Genomic DNA, 13060 nt, shown 5'->3' with positions numbered 1-13060 from the left:
AGACTTGCTGCTCCGAGCTCGATAAACAGGTTCCGGATATAACTTGTGCAGCCCCCCTTCCTTCTGGATCAGATGAGCCTGAGACATGTGCGCAGTCAGAGCCTGCAGGTCTCCTGTTTTAAAATCTGTCTTGCCTGTGACGATATGGCGTAGATTGTTATCGAGTTTGCACTTTCGCTTGTTCTAGTCGCCGCCGGCAAACTTGAAGCACACGGGAGCAGAAAGTCCCCTGGCTTGGCGACAAACTGTGTTGCTTGAGGTGATCCTAACCGACGGTACAAGATGCTCTGTACTGTACAACTCTACTTGTCCCAATCAATGTTGGCCCATATTTTGACGTCTGCCCGAGCACCGCGAGGCCGGTTAGAGTGAAGATTGACAGGAGGGTTTCCACCACTCGACAACCTTATTTTTCTTCCTGCCCCTAATCCGGCCAATTCACCTAGACCGAAGTTTATCAAGACTTTACTCAGAGATGCAAACGCGGCGCCGCGCAGAAAGAAAAAGGGGCGTGGGTTCTTTTATGATTCGACCAGGCAGAGTCACAAACGGCCCTGGATGAGCTGCGCAATTAGGATAAGTCGCCTGTGCTAAAGCCCGAGCCTTCTCCATATATGTGCGCGCCGTTTGACATTTCAAGACCAACCGCTCCGCTTTGACCCACGCATGAACAATTTCACTCGAAGCTCTGACACACTCTGAATTATACCTGAAAATGATGCCGCCCATGCGGATCTCTAGAATGTCCGTCGGCTGTCGACATTCAAGGCATCCCGGCCGCGGTCTGGTGTGCGTAGTACTTCCAGAGCTCGTGCCTCGTGACGGCGCTGGGACAGATCCCCAAGCCCAGCTATATTGATGGATCGGCAGGCGCCGGACTGTAGCGTATATTGTATGGCTCGAAAGGACGAGTGAGTGAGTACCCTCTTCGCTACCTGGGACCCCCGACCGGGCGAGGGAGACGTGAGCTACGCAGATACATATCTGGAGCCCTTTCTCCAGACTAATTCATAATCGTCTGGTGATGCCCTAAGTCTGGTTCCTGGGATCTCGTTTTTCCTTATATCGTTCTCCTGTTTTCTTCACCGGCCATTCTCCTCGTTCCGTCCTTTCTCTTTCCACTTGTCTGTCCGTGTTTCAAGCTTGTCAAGTCATTGCAATTGATGATTTGAGCAACGCTCAGACACCCATATCTAACTTGCAGGCTTCTTCGACATGGAGGATCGGTCGCCTCAAATCCTGGGTGTGGCCGTTTGCTTTCTGGTCATGACCTGGGTGGCAGTCGGACTGCGAGTCTACGTCAGGTTAGTATGAACTCTGGCCATAGCGTCTGCGTAGGTCTAATTCATTGCAGAACATGCATCATCAAGGCATTTGGTCTAGATGACAGCCTTATGGTCCTCACACAACTGTTCTGCACAGGATATATCGTCTGTCAGATTGGTAGCATTGCGCATGGCAACGGCAAGCATCGGGCGGACATATCAGACCACGATGCTCAGATAGCGTTGTGTTTCTGGTTCTTCTGCGAAATCTTCTACGTTCTCTGCACTTCAGTGCTCAAGGTCTCGGTCGGATACTTCCTTCTACGGATTACTGTCAAGCCTACCCACGTCTTGACCATCCGAGTCATCATGTTTGCCAGTCTTGCATTCGGTGTGGCATACACCTGCATTATTCTCTTCCAATGCCGGCCCATTTCTTACTGGTGGGATCTGAATCCTAATCACCACGGCAAGTGCCTAAGCGCCTCTCTGGTCATGTACACCTGTTACGTGGTGTCGGCGTTGAACGCTGCTGCAGATTGGATCTTTGGTATCCTGCCCATCTTCATTGTCAAAGACCTACAGATGAAGAAGTCAGCCAAGATTGTCGTTGCGACTATCATTGGATTCGCTGCTCTGTAAGTATTTGGCACATGCACGCAGCTTGCCCAAATTCGAGGCTAACACTCCTACTAGTGGAAGTACAGCAACGATTGTTCGAATGCCCTACCTATATACACTCAAGTACTACAAGGGCGAATTCCTATGGCGAACAGTAGATTTCGCTATCTGGACAACAGTCGAAGTTGGAGTCGGCATAACAGCCGCCTGCGTAGCAACACTGAAACCTCTATTGAGGCCTACTCTTGCTCTTTTCGGTATCCAGAGTACTCAGGGACCTGGATCAGACATGCCTTGGTCTACACGAGGCAAGTCGGGCTTAGCAGGCCGACAACGCTCTCAGCAACTCGACGATCTCAGACCCTCCAACGACAAGAGTCTCACCACGACTACTGTGACCGGCCGGAGAGCCTCGAAAACACTCGGTCTCACAAGCTGGACAGACCGAACGGGCAGAGACAGCGAAGATTACATTTTCAGCGACACCCACCGTGGCTCGATCGATTTCACGGACACCAAGGGCTTCCAGGGAGGCATCAGCAAAAGCGTGCAAGTCACGACTACAGAAGAACGCAACGTGGGGATCCCAGGCAATGGATCAAGCAGCGGGACCGAGACGGATGATGAAAGAACGCTACCGAACCCAGCAAAAGTCTACGAAAGGTTTTGAAAAAGTGGGAAAGCGGGCTCTGGTTAGGGCAAACAGGAAAAGGAAGGAGGGAGGGAAATCACTCATTTTATTCGGTAATATATCAAGATACCCAGCAGGGCGTTGGTGGTTGCTTTGGCTTTTCCAAGAGGCAGATGTTTTGGGAGACATGCAAGTCACATATGCTATGAGCCATACAGAGGCTTTTCATTCGTTTTTTTTCTATATAGCAGCAACTAATACCACCATGTTTATGTCAATGCCACGCGAAGCGACCATTGAGCGAGAAGCACCTCAGGTCTGACCTTCCTACAGCAGATGTTGCAAATAAGCGTTGTGAACCTTCTGATTTGTCGATGGCGAAGGTTTGGCCGGTTGCAGAGCACGACATATCGATGCGGACTCCACACTGCTGGATCACGTATCAGATTTTCTGATTCTCAGGTACCAATGCAATCGATCCTCGAGAACTTGTGCAGATACACAAAGTCTCGAGGAGATCAGCATTAGCACGGGCCACTCCACCACGGCTGGCATCGACAACTTGAGCAGAAGAGAGGGGCAGTCAAATGTGTACTTGTACATCACGATCGCCACACCTGCTGCCACTTGACGCTGAGACCTCTGAGGTGGAGCTATAGTCCATAAACTACAGCAAGGTACTTCCCACATGCCTTTGGTCCGGTACCTCATGCATACACGCATCGCCGGCAAGTAGAACCAGACAGAGAAAGCTCCACGCAAGTCTACTAGGTGTTTCTGAAGATCAAACCTGACCAACAACCAAATGGCATTCGGGTACAGTACACGAGGACTAGTCTTTACACAAGGTAGATGCCGTACCTACTCATCGTCACTTGGCGAGCGGATGTGGGACCAATTGCCCACCACTTGGCACCTTGATGATGGAAAAGCTTCCCCGGGAGTCCGCAATTTCGGTACTTGAAGCTGTATAACAGCCAATCAAAAATACGTCATCTGTCACTGGCCTGCTTACCGCGTCTCGATGGTCTGGAGGGGTTACAGTGTAAGCAGGATTTCGGTGACAAACCAAAGAGACCATATTCCACAATGCTGGCAGCCTGGACTCACGAGCCGCTGTGCGCCAATGGTTGCGGGACTGTGCGACTATGCTTGTACGCTTCCTCGTTAGATGTATTGACCTTCTAGGCGCCGTTTTCTTTGAACAACGGTCGCACGTGAAGACCCTTTTTGTTGCTTTCGGTTGCGGCCGGCGGCCCGCGACCTTGCTTGCCATCTCGTTCCGAGCGCGCGACCCACGATTCTGCAGGTTCCACACAACTGAGTTTACGCTGGTCCAACAAGTAAGAGGAAGCTTTTCCCATCATTTGCGCTTGCTTGCACCTCATGGGCATTTTGCCCTGCATTCGGCGTGTGCTCAGAGCACTTATAGACGATGTAACAGAGGCCCCGACACTCTCGCCACACACGGACTTCCGCATGTTTGTCTCACCAGTCTACTTCGGGGGACTTGCAACGATTGAACCAAATCGGGACATGCCACCTGCGTAATATGGCCAATTTCGACAGAGCTGTGGCGCAGAACTACCAGTCTGTGAATGAAGGCTCGAATCATGGGTATGGTGTTGAATTGTAGTGTATCTACGTACTTGAACCGCTGCCCTGATCTTGACCGATCAGCAGTAGTCGACTTTACGAAGATACCTTCGATTCCTGAACCACTCAATTTCAGACGTCTAGTCTTCAAGAATAACCCACCGCACCTCCATACTAGCGATAATGCTCCACGGAACGGGCAAAGCTCCAGAGGCCCTCCTGCTCAGGGTCCAACTGACGCCCCTCACTTGCCTCGTAGTTGTATTAATCCTAGCCTATATCATCGTAGAGCTATAATGGAAGTTGAACCGAAGTATCAAAGTCGCCTTTTGCATACGCTAACACCATATTGCGATGGTCTTGTGTGCAGCTACAGTATCCCAGCAGCCTGGCGATCTTTGACCTCTCGAGATACCTTTTCTCTATCTTGGTCTAGGACTTTTCCGAGGATTAACGGAATGAAAGTCGTGTAACCAATAGTCGGTGGGCCCCCAGATGGGGCTTACGCGTGAATACCTGTAGATCTCGATGAGACAGCCATATCATACAGTACTGTACCTTGCAATTTTCCACCTGCAGCAAAGCTTCTCGATCGGTATGACGACGACGACAATGTTGATTCCTGAGGCGATAAACAATTGACCTTTGCTCTCTTGGTATCGCCGATAGGAACGGAACTCCGATCACACGAGGATCAAGCATCCATGTCTCGGCGCAACTGCCTGGAGACGAGGTATACCCGCCAACTCACGTACAATTTCGGGCCGAAGCCACTTTTCGAAACAGCCAGACTCGACGTCGACCGTGGATGTGGCTTCGACGAGGCTGTGATAGCCGATATCATCGACCTGCAAACGAGGCGAGCTGATGATCATAGGCCTCAATTTCCACAGCAATCATAAGTACATCCCGTCACACGAGATATTTTCCACCATGCTTTGCTTGCGATCCTCTCCCCGGGTCGCTGGAAGGCAATGTTATAGATAGCAAAGCACCGCGGACTAGGCTTGAAGCTGATTACTCACACGGCATACCATCACGGCAGGTAGTGTAATTGCTGGCAGCTTTCACAAGCATCAAGAAATATGAACCCATAAGACACCTTTTGCGGCTACCAATGGTTCTGTGGTGTAGTTGGTTATCACTTCTGTCTAACAGATATCTCTGTGCACAGGCGGTCCCCGGTTCGAACCCGGGCGGAATCATTTTGTTGAACCAGGGGGTCCACGTCGAGTCGTGTATTTCAAACTTTTTTGCGCACGCACCCCTCTGATGGGGACGTGAAATATGCAACGATATGCCGACATTCGTGGGTCGATGATTGAGGTGTCTACTGGATACAGGGCGACAATGGAGCCCTGGGACTTACTTCCATGATATCACCTATAATAATGAGTCACGAAACTTATATTGTGCAATAGCTGCTGTAGCTCAGTGGTAGAGCGTGGGATTGCAGTACGCAGTCATCCTAAGGTCCGTCGTTCGATCCGGCGTAGCAGCTCTTTTTGCTTTTGATCCTACAGTACCCTCTCGATCATTGTTCTATTTTGTCCGCAGGTCATTATCTGAGTAAGGTACTGTTGTATTTTATATTGTCACCTCAACAAACAATCACAGCCTTATTGCCTATTGTATGTCGTTATATCGACAACCCTATCGCTAGTACCTGATTAAGACGTTGTCTGACATGCCGCGTATACACGACAGTATAAAAGCAATCGATTGAGGGGGTGAGATCGTTACAGCTGGCGAGGCCCACTACGTGTCTCTCATCTGTTCCCAGCGTTGTGGCTCACACATCTCTTGCGTATCGCACTCATATTAATTGAGATGGGACCTCTAGCACAAAAGGTAAGTTCCCCATATGACTACTGTTATTATACAGTAGTATACACAAGTAACCAACAAATGTGGTCCTGAGACGCGTTGTCTGCATATCATCGTGACATCTCGTCGGGGGCGTCTACAACAGGAAGGCGGCAATTAATATATTTCATTTCCGACGATTGATTGATTACAGATGACGAACAGATTCGTCTCGCGACCACGAACATCACACGGCAAATTGCGTCCCTTGCAGCTGCAGTAATACGAGCAACGGAGGCCGAGCACACAGCAAGCAACATTCAATGTATCGAGGTAAGGCAGGGCAATAGATAAACCCTCGTCTGTTCGTTCTCTACACTCGGTGGTTCGCATGCAGCGTTGAAGCCGGTAGCGCGTCACGGTGTCGCTACTGCATCTAGCTTGACGGTCGCTCAATCTCGACTATATTGCTTTTCCCGATTTCAAAATACATTGCCTGCTGCTGACTCGGGGGTGTCGGAGCGAACACGTGGAAGCAATCAAATTTCCTTCAAGCAAGGACACTGTTTACTGTGGAGACATCTGGAGAAAATGCAGGAGATTGGTTTCGTTTTGTCGCAGAGTGCTTCCATATGTCGTGTCTCTCGAGGACAGGGTCGCCCTCGAATTCAGCTCGCTCGCGAAGAAATAGACAATACTCTGATGCCGCAACGCATTGGAAAACGTGCCCTCAAATGAACAGCAATTATGCCAACAAGCTATAAGCATCAATAACAATGCACCAGTAAGACAATAAGTTTGCTCGTGGTAAGTGGCGGTCGATATAGGGCACAAGATGCATAACCCCATACATTATGGGTATACAGCTCGCGTATGGAAGCGAGTACCACGACGTTCCTAAGCGAGCAAAGCACAACATGCTATAAACATGTCAGGTAAAGGTACCATTATTGGATCACTCGTACCGCCTAGCACAATGCTACCCACGTTGTTTCCAATAAAAAGAATTTGTCGCTCACAACTGACACTTCACGCACTGACCACGATTTTGGAAGCCCAGCTCGTTACCGACATTCAGTGCAAGGTCACGACTCGAACAGCAGACATCGGGTGAACCGTCGTATTCGTGGACTGATATGGTAAAAAAAGAGAATGTTGAACAGAGTGGGATTCGAACCCACGCCATTTCTGACTAGCGTATGTAAATCTTCATAAGGAGACCACCTTAAGCTAGCGCCTTAGACCGCTCGGCCATCTGTCCATTGATGGAAAAGATACCCACCCATCTGGTACATATCCCGCGTTGGAAGACCAGCCAATCTCCAGCATATCATCAGTGCCGCTGTCAGCTCGTGCAGTCCTCATGGCAATGCAGTATCATTCCTGATTCGGAGAGACTGAACTTGCTGGAAATCCAATGTAACTCGAGGACCTTGGTGTATATCGCTTGGCCTTATCTATGGGACCTGGAATGACTGACGTTGAATCTGGCAGAGTCGCGTCCCTCTTGCTGGTCACTAGAGCATGACATACGTAGCCGTAGCGGATGAATAACGGTGGGATCGAGACCGTCGGTTGGATGGAGAACAATCATGTGGATTCAGCGTGTATGTGGTTCTAGATGTCCTGGTAGTGACAATGCGACGGCGATAGGATATCTCGTTCTGAGTTGAGCTGCTGATACAGGGAGCAATCCGTTTTGATTTGTTATGTCGAATATACTATCCTGGTAGACGTATGGTTCCAGGAGACAGAATGGAGATCTTACAATGGATGGTACAGGTTTCGTGACCGACTGGTCGATGTCTTGATAGTAGTCATACGCACCCTGGCACCTATGCATTTATACCGTCATACAGTGATTAATTACCCCTGTGGGTTTGTTTGGGCGAGGAAAAAAATGTTCCAGGCATAGCTACCACTTGGCTTCTCCAGAGACACGAAACGAAGACGTGTAGCAGGTACTCATCATGTCATCACAACAAAGTGCACGAAACAAAGAGGACAAGTGCTGTGTTGAGGATGGAGCCCAGCATGGAATGCGGGGTCGTGCTGGATGGCAACCACTTATGTATGCACGTTCGTAGAATTGCGCTGCCATCCCCACGATCCACTTCTTCTTGGCCTCCACTCCATCTAACACGCAACCAAGAACACACTGTCGAAGCGTACGGACGTAACCTTATCATTCGCAATACGGATCTCCTATGCCGACTCGACTAGTCCTGCGACATCCCCTGATTCATTCGATTCCTGTACAATTCACTTGGGACAGATCTAAGATCGTCATTGACATCTCGTAGCCACGAGCCCGGTAATGATTCAGCATCGACATGCCCATGACGAGCCTCACCTGTCTATACTCGTGTGAACTCTATACCACAAATGGGATCAAGAGGTAAGGGTAGCGTGAGCGCCGTTACCCCCCCTTTTCTTCGATATATGTTACAGCAATTGTCATGTGAGATTCCATTTCTATAGTCAATGCACAGAATATCAAAACGTGCACATTTACATTGCCCCCTGAATCTGTCATTTCTACCCTCGCAAGATGTTCAGCTCGAGGCGTTTGCGCGTAGCATCTCGACTGGTGTTGCGCAAACATTCATAATCTTCTAGATGGTGCTGCTTCTCATCAGCAGGCCAGATGGCCGAGCGGTCTAAGGCGCTAGCTTCAGGTTTCTACCAAATGCTAGTCAGAAATGGCGTGGGTTCGAATCCCACTCTGGTCACGATCTTTTGCTTTTTGCGCACCATCGAACCCCTCTGCCGAATGCTACGGTATCTGAGCAGAAGGAGATATTACGGATTATCTTTTCGCCAAACGTCGATCAATTAGGCGTCCATCTCCTTTTCGTCCGTTGAATTTGATCATTTTGACCTCGGCCGAGTATCTGGCGAGAGTCGGGACAGAACATGGAGCCAGTGATACCATACGGAGACACAGCACAATTTCGTATTGTGAGAGACAGCAATAACAATCCCATAGCAACATTAAGAACGGGTCGAAGGACGGCCTTTGCAGCTCTCGAACGGTTCCAAGGTTGCTGAGAGCAAATGAGGGGAGATCGCCAAGAGATCAGACCATGCTCGTGAGCTCGTTACGTCATTAGGTTATGTGATTATTTCCAAGAAAACATGCATCCTATTGACGATCTGAAGGCGACGATTGACACAAATAGTCCAGACCAGGTATTATACTATAAGCCGGGTAGTCTATTGCTTTGAAGATGCCTAATCTTGTGCGAAAACTACTGATGTATGGCACAAATGCTGCGTTTGTGATCGGCTAGTCGCAGTAGCTGACCTGTATACCGTAGTTTCGCTGCTGCTGAAGGCCTTCTATTGCAACCAGTCACTCGTGGCAATCAATCTCCGAGTCCACAAAGTGTCAAGATCGATTACAGGAGCAATGTGGTATCGCCATCGTTACGACATGACTTTACCGATGTATCCAACGGAGAAGGACTTGAGGCGCACGGCATCGTTGGTATATTTTCACCACTCTCTTCGATAAAGCTTGATCCTAACTTCATGTTCGAACCAAAGGTGTCTTAAGGCTCGCTTCATCTTCATATCTTATATCAATATCGGGTCGTGAACAAGTTGCGCAAATTCGAGGAAAGCCGATATATGTTGTAACTGATGTTGCCCTTATCCCACTTTCTTCACGATCGGATGCTCAGACCGCAATCACAAACGCTCGTGAAGCGATCAGAAATGGTAAAGTGTTGTCCGAAGAAGATGCGGACTCTGATTCCGACTCGGATGACGATGGCAAGACGGTTGGTGAAGACGACGATCGCGATTCTGTTCCATCAACTCCGAGTACTGAAGCTCCCGACACTTCAAAGATTGCCCCATTACGAAAGGCCAGCAGTGTTGTGACCGACGTCATACAGAACAGAGGATCTTATGGCAGATTTGCTAACAGATGGTTCTCGAAAGCTGGTTGGAAGTCCGAGGGGCGGAGGAAGCAAGGCATGAGCAGCGAAGAGAACCTGAACATGTCCAAGGAGCAGATGCGCGCCGCCGGAGACATTGTCCCCGATGGTACCGAACAAGAAGCGCATGAAGACGTGGCAGCAGCATCTGGACCTGTTGCCGATGACAAACAGGAGCCTTTCGAGGAGCCCCAACCATCTGCCACACAAAGCAGCGTACACAATTTGACGCCTCGAATTCTTGCCTCCACCAAGTTGTTCTTCGCATCTCGCAGCTTTTACTTTTCTTATGATTACGACATTTCACGAAGCTTATCTAGACAGGAAGCCCACTCATCAAGTGTGCCTCTATACAAGCGCTTCGACCCTTTGGTATGTTTGGTGTAGTGATCCCGACAACAAGTTCTAACGGAAACACCAGTACTTCTGGAACCATCATTTAATCCAGCCCATAATCTCTTCAGGACAGAGCGGCTTCGTTCTGCCACTTATTCAAGGTTTTGTTGGTCAACGTGCTTTCACCATTGCTCCGACGGACGGCAACGCTGCAGATCAGATCATAGATTCGAAGCATTTTGCAGGTGATGTCCTTGAGATGCAAGAGCGTGCCCATTCAGCAGCAGATTCGGGCGCAGAGGATCCAGACAGACCTCGCGACTTTCTACTGACTCTGCTGTCCCGTCGCAGCATCAAACGTGCCGGTCTTCGCTATCTCCGACGTGGCGTTGACGATCAGGGTAACGTCGCAAATGCGGTGGAGACAGAGCAGATACTCTCCGAGTCTACCTGGGATCCCAAAGACAAAAGTTTCTCCTTTGTCCAGATTCGAGGCTCGATACCCGTCTTCTTTTCGCAAAGCCCGTATGCTTTCAAGCCAATCCCAATACAATACGGCTCAGAAGCGACAAACCAAGCTGCCTTTAAAAAGCACTTCGCAAATGTGCTATCGCGCTACGGAGATGTGTACTGCACCTCGCTAGTGGACAAGCACGCAAACGAATTGAAAATTGGACAGTCGTATGAGGAGCATGCGGCAAAATTGAATTCTGACGGTGGTGTGAATGGCAAAAAGATTGCATTCGAGTGGTTCGATTTCCATGGAGTTTGCAAGGGCATGAAGTTTGAAAATGTTTCTATTCTCATGGACACACTCACCCCGTTCATGACCGAACACAAATGGACAACCCAGCAGAACAACCACATTGTACAAGCACAGACAGGCGTGCTTCGCGTGAATTGCATGGACTGTCTCGACCGAACGAATGTTGTCCAGTCCGCTTCTGCAGGGCAAACCCTACAAAAGCAATTGGAAGAATTAGGTCTCAGCATCAACCTTTCTACAGACCCCAAGACATCGTGGTTCAACACTCTCTGGGCTGACAACGGCGATGCAATAAGTAAACAATACGCCGGAACAGCCGCTCTCAAAGGCGATTTCACGCGCACACGCAAGCGACACTGGACAGGCGCGCTATCGGATTTCTCTCTTACGCTCAACAGGTACTATAACAACATATTCGGCGACTATTTCCTCCAGACTTGCATTTCGTACTATCTGGGAGAAGCAGGCCTAAGTGTATTTGAAGAATTTGAGACGAACATGATGACGCGCGATCCAAGTCTCAACTTGTCCAAAGTGCGAGAATCGGCAATAGAGACGTGTACACGTATTGTCCTCGAAGACCCAGACGAGGAAGATTTCTTCGCTGGATGGACACTTGCTTGTCCTGCAAACTCGGAGCATCTGAGGTCATTGCCATTCGAAGAATGTATACTGCTGCTCACTGATCGCGCGTTGTACTTCTGTCGATTTGACTGGACGACCGAGAAGCTGGCCTCGTTCGAGAGAGTTGATTTACTCGAGATCGAAGGCCTGGAGTGGGGTGCCTATGTCACCTCTACATTGAATGCCAGAAACATGGACGAGGACCACAACGTGGGTTTCGTGGTCAGATATCGCCCCATCAAGAACAGTCATGCTATGGTCAGAACGAACACTCGATCCTTGGACAACGAAAAGAGAGCCGAAGTCATCGACGAGGAAGCCGATACACGTCGCGAACAAGTCGTAGAAGCCCCAAAGACGGACGAGGAAGCCACTGATCCCAAAGCCAAAGCGAACACCAAGAACGACAAAATCGACGACAAGAAGCCACGACCAGACGTCCGAACTTTAGCTTTCAAAGCGCTTCCTCCCTCACAATCAGCCAGGAAATCCGACGACGACGACGACGACGACGACGACAGCGATGATATCAACGACGGCAACAATGACGCCAACGCAAACGAAGACATGAGCGGATCCCGCACCAGCCTCGGAGGCGGCGGCAAGGATGTCAAACACAACAAGAACAACAACCTCCCGGAACCACAAGAACTAGTCAAAGACATCTGCGCCGAGATCGAGCGTCTGGCTTCCGCGGCATACAAGGAAGCAGGACAAGCGTCGTCGTCGTCGTCGTCGACTAGCAAAGACGATACCCCTATTGCTGTTGAAACAGGAGTTTCGACGACGACAGAAAAATCGACCGAGAAGACCTGGTCAACCGAACCGAAGCCCATCATTTCTCTTGCCGAAGCGAAGAATAGCACAGGCTACTTTGAGACGCTGCAGTATAATTTCAAGAAACTTGTCTGGGCTTGATTTCTTTTGTTTTTGTCATTTTATCCCCCTTCTCTACTTGCTTTTCATACCCTGTTCAGCTGTTCGATCATGATCGCGGAGATGGCAGAGATTAGATGAGGAGGGCCCGATGATTTCGCGTTGGCTGACGGGGAGAGGAGTTTGAAAGAGAAGACGGTGGTAGGTGGTAGGTGGTAGGTGGTAGATGGAAGATGGCAGATGGTAATAATACATAGGTAACGAATCGAGGGAGTTGAGATGAAATAGTCGAATGCTATAATCATCTCATCGGTACATTCTTGTTCACCGCTCCGTGGTCGTCGTTTTTCTATTTCTTATGTTCTTCGTCATCTGTCTATCTGAATTACTTTTTCGTTGTCACACTGTAGGTGGAATGCATGACTGACAGACACACGCTAGACACACACGAGGAACAAGTGCATTTGCGCGTCGCTTGATCAAATGTACGTCGTTTCTCATGTATTTAATTTGTTGACAAGGGCGGCGAAGAAAAGAAGAGAAGCGAAAGTACAGTACGTCAAGCGCTCTACTCTAGTGAGAAGAAGAACCACCA

At 49.4% G+C, this 13060-nt stretch overlaps 2 protein-coding genes across 2 annotated transcripts; both read left to right on the top strand.

Moving 5' to 3' along the window:
• Positions 1-1215: 1215 nt before the first annotated feature.
• On the top strand, positions 1216-2556 carry AAFC00_000724 (uncharacterized protein; the record flags this gene model as incomplete). Its single annotated transcript, XM_069347388.1, has 3 exons — positions 1216-1304; positions 1355-1903; positions 1962-2556. The coding sequence occupies 3 exons, from the start codon at positions 1216-1218 to the stop codon at positions 2554-2556; spliced, it is 1233 nt and encodes a 410-aa protein (XP_069200597.1).
• Positions 2557-9149: 6593 nt separating this feature from the next.
• AAFC00_000723 (uncharacterized protein) lies at positions 9150-12507 on the top strand (the record flags this gene model as incomplete). The annotated part of the gene is made up of 4 exons (XM_069347379.1): positions 9150-9178; positions 9240-9409; positions 9469-10235; positions 10285-12507. 4 exons carry the CDS (start codon positions 9150-9152, stop codon positions 12505-12507), a joined length of 3189 nt encoding a protein of 1062 aa, XP_069200596.1.
• Positions 12508-13060: the final 553 nt, after the last annotated feature.

This window comes from Neodothiora populina (assembly GCF_041146345.1).
Source record: "Neodothiora populina strain CPC 39397 chromosome Unknown canker_contig_11, whole genome shotgun sequence".
In the NCBI taxonomy this organism is placed as follows: Eukaryota; Fungi; Ascomycota; class Dothideomycetes; order Dothideales; family Dothioraceae; genus Neodothiora; species Neodothiora populina.
The sequence above is the reverse complement of the archived record's forward strand: the minus strand, read 5'-3'. Positions and strand labels throughout refer to the sequence as shown.